The 8,954-nt window shown below is 38.4% G+C and overlaps 1 protein-coding gene across 1 annotated transcript in view; it reads right to left on the reverse strand.

Annotated features, from left to right (window-relative positions):
* Window positions 1–8,954, reverse strand: part of DLC1 (DLC1 Rho GTPase activating protein) — a 468,793-nt gene that overhangs the window by 343,644 nt on the left and 116,195 nt on the right. Inside the window, exon 3 of the mRNA XM_012000632.1 lies at window positions 4,013–4,162. Coding sequence (XP_011856022.1) covers window positions 4,013–4,162 — 150 coding nt within the window. The remainder of the gene's footprint in view (window positions 1–4,012; window positions 4,163–8,954) is intronic.

Here is an 8,954-nt window from a genome sequence, read left to right on the forward strand (position 1 = left end):
CAATAGCCAATGATTAAGAAAGAGGCTGTGTGTGATGGCTCATGCCTGTAATCTTAACACATTGGGGGGCGAAGGTGGGAAAACTGCTTGAGGCCAGGAGCTCTAGACTAGCCTGGGCAACACAGAGAAACCCCATCTCTTCAATAATTAAAAAAAAATATATTAGCCAGTCATGGTGATATATGCCTATATTCCCAGCAACCCAGGAGACTGAGGCAGGAGGATTACTTGAGCCCAGGAGTTTGAGGCTGCAGTGATTTATTTATTGTGCCAGTGCACTCCAGCCTGAGCAACAAATATTAAGCATGCAAATTAAAAGAACAAGACCTTGGCTGGGCGTAGTGGCTCATGTCTGTAATCCCAGCACTTCTGGAGGCCGAGGTGGGCAGATCATGAGGTCAGGAGATAGAGACCATTCTGGCCAACATGGTGAAACCCCGTCTCTACTAAAAATTCAGAAATTACCTGGGCATGGTGGTGCATGCTTGTAATCACAGCTACTTGGGAGGCTGAGGCAGGAGAATCATTTGAACCCGGGAGGTGGAGGTTGCAGTGAGCCGAGATCGCGCCACTGCACTCCAGTGACAGAGCGAGACTTCATCTCAAAAAACAAACAAACAAACAAACAAAAACAAGACCTTGTCTCTAAAAAATAAAAATAAATTATAAATCAGGAAAGAAATATAAGATGAAGACGAGATTAAAGTTTGGCTTAAAAATGAAGGGATGAACTAGGGCAATATCTGAAAGAGGGTCAAGAGAAAAAAAGAACAATTAACTCTTCCCCATCCACATCTCTTCTCCTACCCACTAACAGCAGAGTCAAACTAAGGAAGGATTTATTGAATAGGTAGGTGGTGGAGAAAATACAGAATGCTGTGGTGAGAGACTGCTTTGGCACTGCTGGATTTGTCAGATGAGAGAAGGGGTGGGGAGAAATGATGGAGCAACAGCCAACAATTAAATCAAGAAAGAGGTTGAGTGTGATGGCTCATGCCTGTAATCCCAACACATTGGGAGGCCGAGGTGGAAAGATTGCTTGAGGCCAGGAGCCCTAGAACATACAGCTGGGCAACATAGAGAAACCCCATCTCTACAAACAACAACAACAACAATAACACACAAACAAAAAAACCCCACAGCCAGCCATGGTGATGCATGCCTGTAGTCCCAACTATACTTGCTGTAGAGAAAAAGGGTGAAGACTAATCAGAACAGAGCAATGGAATTTGAACCTAAGTGAGAGTCTGAATAATTGGTAGAGCAAAGCAGGTGGGAAGGAATGGGGATGAGGGTGGAGACAGAACAGTATTAGATGACAGGAGCAACACATCTTTTATTGGTGTTGGAGGAGAGAAAGAGGCAAAGAGGCACCTATAGCTGTTTGCAGGTGTGATGCTGGGACATCTTTCAATGGTCTCATTTTTCTATGAGAAGAGGAAGGCAAGGGTGTTAAGAGGTAAGAATGCTAAGAGATAAATGCAAGTAAGATTGTTGAATGGCTACCTTGAAATGTGGGAGAAGATCCAGGGAGACCAAAAGATACTGCAGAACAGCAGGGGAGGCCCAATCGAAGGTGGTAGAGTGGTTCTGGCTTGTATGTGTCTGAACTTCCCTATGTATCAATGAAATATCCCAAGAGACTGTCAGCATTCCCTTAATTAAACATTGACTACAAAGCTATTCCTAATTCAAACTTCAAAACATGTCATTATTAGGAAGAAAACGCCCTGACTGTCTGACAACCAGGGAATTCTGGTTCTGGAAATTGTACGTATCTCATTGTAAATAAAATATTGGCATGTTGGGAAGGCTTCTAATATAGCAGAATGAGCATAGGTTTTGGAGTCTGACAGATGTGCAAATCTCACCTGCTGGGTGACCTTTGGTAAATAACTGACCGCTCCCCATCAGTGTGAACACAGGTAAATTACTCATCCTCTCTCTCTGAAGCTCAGATTTCTCATGGTAGGACTGTCAAGAGGTTAAATGAAGTAACTTACATAAAGGTTAGCACTCACTAAATACTTAGTCTTCATCTCATCCCCTGTCCCCATTCATCCTACAAGATTGGCTATCTCAGTAAGCACCAAGAGACTGGCACACTGTGAGTGCCTGGATAAAATCAGCCTTGCAAAGGAGAAAACCACCAGATCCTGGGCTCTGTTGATTCATCAGGCCATAGCCAATTTATAAGGCTTTATCTGTGCAGCCTCCTTTAAACCTTTATCTCTACCTGTGCTTTAATTATTTTTTTATGTTAAAGACATCTTTAAAGACTATATTATTCTTGATAGTTTTTATTATATGCAGAACTTATTCTGGCATTTTCTCATAAATATTCTCAAACTGGGGTAGAGTTGGGGGGCAGTGAGTGTTTCACTGTGTGTCTTGTTCTTCCTGCTAATCTATAAATTCACAGTGAAGTATGAGGGTGGGGCAGAGGCAGTGTGTCCTCTGTATCTGGGTCAGTGCTCCTTGGTAGATGGTCAAGGTCCTAATCCTGCCATTATAATCCTCTTATTCCACCACACAATTATCAAAAGGAGTGGAAACTTCTGTGGGAAAAAATTTGATGGTGAAAGAATGTTAAAATTAGCTTTAAATTCCAAGGAACATAAATAAAGAACAAGAGGTGACCCAGAAAAACATAAAGATCAAAAAGCAGTTTCCAGGGTGTTGGAATATGTCTTATTCATCTCTAGCTCAAGGCCTGGTGTGAGTGAGTCTAGTACAAGGGGGAGGAAGGAGAATTAACCATGTACTCTGTGCTTGATCCGTGCAATACCTCTTACATACATTTTTTTCATTTATGCCTCCCAAAGAGCCATTAGTTAGGAAATAATATCTCCGTTTTTCACATGAACCCGCAGTTGAGAAATTAAATAACTTTATGTTCCCAGAAAGTCAGGTATAATGCTGGCATTTGAACTCAGACCTTCACACTCCAAAGTTCATAATGTTTCCACTGTATTATATTTGCCTATTCTGAATATATCTCTATTTACAGACCTAACAATTGTGATATTCCATGAGACAATGTGGGCAATATAAAATCCAGTTGACAATTTAAATGGAGGCAGAAGAATATGTATCAAATCATTTGATAGACAACAGTTATATTTCAGTAGATGCTTAAATTTATATATATGTTTTTCTACTGCTTTGATTTCAGGTAAATACAAATTTCTTGATTTAATATGTTTATTATTGAATAACACAAGTAATACATGAGTTGAACAGTGATTCATAGCTTAATTATAAGTAAACTCAACCATCACATTTCCTAGATCTGTACAAACTAAGTCATTTAATATGATGCTGATAGTAAATATGTAAAGCGTATAGTCGATCCTAGAATCTGTCTTCCAGATTTTGAGTGCTGGACTCTCAGAGGAGTGTCTGTATTATGTAAAATTGATGCATAATAAAATGAAATTCTCAGCTCTGTCTCTTTCACTGTATCTCACTAAGTGAATTTTAGAGTTTTCTCAAGTTAATCTCATCTAAATTCTTTCTTGTAGTGTGTTGGGCTAGTTCAACTAGCATCCATCCATCCATCCATCCATCCATCCATCCATCCATCCATCCATCCATCCATCCAGTTATTCATGTAGCAAATCTACAATAGGAATCTTCTACTTGCAATACAAATTTGTGGGACAGTGACAGACATAGTACTTGCTAATAGAGTCTCTCTCATATCAGAGAAGACTGGCAATTAAGGAAGGTTCAATCACTACAAAGCATAATTTCCCAAGGTGACTTTCCTTCCTGTTTAATGAAAAACATGTTCTTTGGTATCACCCATTTCTCTGTGGCCTCTTTGCATAGAAGTATGCCTAGAATGTATGCATGATGCATAGAGGTATTTTGGTTATCTTTATGGTACTATATTGGAGTCATATGTTGTTAGATGCCATTAACAAGGATGTTTCCTTTGCAAGAGGGACTGTATAAAGTACAGAGATACGACTCTTATGGGAAAATAAGTAGAAAGTGGAAATCTCACAGGAACGTGCCGCCGCAGGTTCATTGGTGTGCCCGACGGAGAGGAGCTGGTGCTGAGGGCATTCTCTATGTCCTGATCAAGCTGGTCCAGTTTCATAATCAGCAGCACCATGGAGTCCAGCCGCGCCCTATCTCGATCTTCTCTTATTTCCTGAGGAACAGAACATGTTGTTACTGAATCTGAAAGGCCATTTCTTAATAAGAATAAAAAGTTCCCTGTTCTTCAATGCGACAAAAGGGACGCTGGGTAATATGCGGTCTTTAATTAGAAGAGAAGTTCCATTCTGTGTCATCAATGGGCTCTTCATTGGGAAGATACTGACCTAGTGCCAAGAAAGCATTTTACATGAATATTAAATATATATCTTATAAAGCAAAGTGCAATGAACAAAGACGTATAACAACAATGAGTAATGGCATGTATTTACTATTTTCCCACTACTTATTTTTGGGAAAAGTTACATATTTTTCTTCTTTTTTGAGAGTACAACTTGATTATTTAAAAGGTACTAATAATTGTTTGTGGCTAGACATTTAGGGATGCATATGAGATAACATTTTTGGAAGACTCTTTTGCAGTATAGTAAAAACACTGGAAAAGAATTAAGCGAGGCAAGTTTTCTGTTTGCAGGGGAACAGTTTTCCTAGCATGGGGCCATTTACCCATGGCTACTTAAAGCTATATCCTAACTAAAATTTCTTCTTTTGAATTTCTTTTCTTTCACACACTTTTATAAAACAGCTCCCACAACAATTTGTATTTTTGTAAATGACTATGGTTACTTACTCTCAATTCTCTATACTACAGACATATATTGATAGAAATATTTTTGCCTATAGGAGTAAAGCTTCTCATTGAGCCTATGGAGTTACTTGGGCATGACTCTACAATTCTGGTGTGTTTAAGTCAAGCCAATTAGTTCTAGGAATCTTCCAGATTCCCTGTGTTGTGCAAGGTATGAGGATGGGTTAGGGTATTGGCTAAAAAAAAAAAAAAAAAAAAAAAAAAAAAAACCATAGAAAGCACAGTTAGGTTCTTCAAAAGGAACATCTACAGAGAAATGTCATGCACTCAGGGTCGGCTCTTTTGAGGCAAGTCATCATTTGTGACTTATGTTGCCATCCTCTCCATCTGTCTGATTATATTGATCTGGGTGAATCAGCTTTAAAAGGACCACCAGTGGCTGATCTCAGTGGGAAAATACATCTTGACAGAAGCCTGAGGGCTCTCAATACAATGGTGGCAGATTGAGGATTCACTTTGGTGATGGTTCCTTGTGAGATGAATCCGATGACTGCCCGAATCACAACCTCCTTTTTTTTTTTTTTTTTAATTTGCTGTTTATTTTAATCCTTCTAAATTCCCCCTAGCCACCATTAAAAGGCACCCCCAAAGAACAGGGTCTAGGATAATTTTGTGGGTTAATCCAATTGTATAGAACTTTCTATATCTTAAACAGCAAGAGCAGACTGTTAATATTACAGAGGCATTATCTTGGACATGTCAGATAATTGGTTTATCAGATTAAATTGTTCAGACAATCAATTAATTAAGCTAACATTGGATATGTTACTTGAGTAAACTGAACTTGTGCATGGTTTAACAGATTAATGCAAATTGAAACAGCTAGCCCTGTTTTCACAAAGACAGATTAATTTTGAGAGTACGTTAAGAATTTTTTGAGGCATGCTAATTCTTTCAGAATACCATGCTGCTGTTATTACTTCAGTCTCCTCCTATTGTCCCTGCTGTCTAAAACACTTAATAAGGCTGTGACAGAAAATTACATTTTTTTGTCATCATAAACTATTCTTGTAAAGGGGTCCATGATATTTGCGAACAAACAGACCTGATCCTTTCCATGTATCCTATCCCTTGCAGCTACAGAACTTTGTTACATTCAAAGAAGTGTTATTGATAGTATGATCGTGCTTATAACTTCTTTAGGTTAATTCCCTTCTAAATATTCCAGATAATGGAAAAATCTGATTAAATAGTAATTAAATCCTCGAAATCACTCCTCCCATGGGCTTCATTATATACTTTCTTTTAAACCAAAGTTGTGTTTGGCAAGATGATGATCTTTGCAACTCTATTTCCACATATGATTTTGTGTGATCGTCTTTCCTTTCTCAGTTATAATGTCCTCAAGGACAAAGATTCGATTTTTCTACCTGGCAGACATAAGTCAAGTTATACACTGCTCATGCAATTCATTTTCAGGAATAATAATAATGAAATCAATCGGAGCCACTGAAATAACACCTCCCAAAGCCTTAGAAAATATTTCTTGATATTTTCCAGCTACCACGTTAATGTTGGATATAGCAGTATATCCTGCAGCTATCCTAGACAGATCAGCAGTAGTCTCAGAAACAATTTGTCTTTGAATTAACTGGATGCTGACATTGTGCTTTAAAAACATTTTCAAATCCATGGGATGAAGATCAAATTATTTTAAATGATCTGCCAAAAGGATTGAAACCAAACATTCTTACTCTGTGATACTCCTTTAGAGAAATAAGCCTATTTTGATTCCTTTTTCTTCTTGGATGCATCCTTATTCACCATCCATTACATTTAGCCTGAAGGGTCAAGTACACAGACCAGTATCATATGTTACACATTCAAAAAAAAAACTTCACAAAATAGAATGACTGCAAACCTGATGCTTTGGATAAACACTATTGCTCTCATTTTCAAAGCCCCAGTATTAATATTTCACAAAGTTTTAACCTTTCATATGTTGATGGCTACACTCCAGCAAATGTTTTCATGCTTGAAAACAGAGCAGCGTATTTGCAGATTTTGTCTAAGTGGACATCTGCGGTGGACTTAAAAAACTCCCTGTCACTATAGTCCAGGAAGAGAAACTTCTTAACAAGTGAAGCTGCCTACTAATGAAATTAGTATTTCAGTAACCTCTGTAAATCAAGACCAAGATGCTAAATTCTCTTCCCTCTATCTTTCCTTCCTTCTTCCCTTCAGTCACTGGTCCAAGGGACTGAATATTTATCAGCAAGAAAGACAGATAAAATCTGTTTTCCTGAATATTATAGTCAACCATAGGAAGACAATGAAAATCAACAGAGTCTTACGTAAGACAGTTTCAAATGGGAACAAATGTAAGAAGAAAATAAGTAGGGTAATGAGATACACAGTAACCACAAGGTTGTAGCCTGGTCACAGAAGAGCTCTTTGCAGAAGTGAGAGTTAAACCATGATGAGAGAGAGGGAGAGGATGAGAAGGAGGAGATGATAGAGATAGAGAGGCAGAGATAAAGACAGAAAAGAGAAAGAATAAGGAGGAGGAGGAGGAAAAGAAAGAGGAGGAGAAGTGGGGGAGGAAGGGAGCAGTGATTACAAAGAAGTCAAAAAGGATGAGGAAAACTGGGAAAACAGTGTTCAAGCAGAGCAAAGAGTAACACAGTGATGTTAAGGAGGAAATGGGTTTGGTTAATAAGAGAAACAGAAAAAATAATAGGAAAGTTGAAGGAGGGGAAGTGAGAGGGAGAGGGAATGAGTGCTAGTGCAAAATGAGGCTGGATTTAAATAGGAGACACCATTTTTTGTTTTAAAGGTCACTATAAAGTGGTAAGTTTCATTCTTTGTGTAATGGAGACCACTGTCAAGATATAAGCAAAGGAGTGATTTAGTACATTTTATAAACTTTTAGATTTCTTTCTTTCTCCTTTCCTTCCATTTTTCCTTTTTGAAACAAGGTCTCACTCTGTTTCCCAGGCTATACTGCAGTGTAGTGGCACGATCTTGGCTCACTACAGCCTTGATCTCTCAGGATCCAAGTGATCCTTCTATCTCAGCCTCCCAAGTAGCTGGTACTATAGGCATGTGCCACCAGATCTGGCTTTTTTTTTTTTTTTTTTTGTATTTTTTGTAGAGACAGGATTTCGCCATGTTGCCCAGGCTGGTCTCAAACTCCTGGACTCAAGAGATACTCTTGTCTCAGCTTCCCAAAGTGCTGGGATTACAGGTGTGAGCCACTGCATCCAGCCTAGGTTTCTTAATACATACAGTCAATCAAAATTTTTGAAACCTTACAATACTTTCCATCCAGCAATGCCCCATGACTAATGCATGCTCTTTATCCTAAGGTTATTTTTTCTAGTTTTGGTCTTGTTATGCTGAAGTCTAAATTGAACACATATTCAGTGACTGTAAAGAAATAACAGGTTATTTTATTACAAGACGCTATACGTTTTAAGATTAAAGTGGAATAGGAAAAGGCACTGTTTGGGGAGCATATTTCTTAGGAGCAGGAAATGGGTGGGCTATGGTATGTTGGTAAATGTTTAGCAACTGAATCTCCAAATAAAATGAAAGTCCTTATTTGTGAATTTCCGTGGGGTAAATACTCCCCTGACCCATTTCAAGCTGCCAACAAGATGTTACTGACTGCAAGGTTGGAAGAAATGTACACAATTGGCCCGTTTGAGCTGGTGTGAACCAGGGTCAGCTGGCATATGGTGACTCCAAAACACACTGGGATAGGGGTCAGAAGGATGGAGAATTCTTCTTAGAATTTGACTTGAATAGAAACATTGATAGTTACAAATATAGTTATAATTATGATTTAGTCAACATAACAACATATTAAAATAATGCATTTTATTTTTTTAAATACATTTATTTTCCTTAATATTGGAAGGAATTTCCTGGGCAACAGGGATTAACATTACTAAGGAATTACCTGAGCAACAAGGAATTTACCTTGTTGCCCAGGTAACTTTTAGTATGAATTGTAGATTTAAATTTTGTCTACTTCTGGGACAGGCATGGTGGCTCACGCCTGTAATCCTAGCATTTTGGGAAGCAGAGGAGGGTGGATCACTTGAGGTAAGGAATTGGAAACCAGCCTGGCCAACATGGTGAAACCCCATCTCTGCTAAAAAAAGAAAGAAAAAAATATATTTATAATAATATA

The sequence above is a fragment of the Mandrillus leucophaeus genome, unplaced genomic scaffold (genome assembly GCF_000951045.1).
Source record: "Mandrillus leucophaeus isolate KB7577 unplaced genomic scaffold, Mleu.le_1.0 Scaffold636, whole genome shotgun sequence".
Classification (NCBI taxonomy): Eukaryota; Metazoa; Chordata; class Mammalia; order Primates; family Cercopithecidae; genus Mandrillus; species Mandrillus leucophaeus.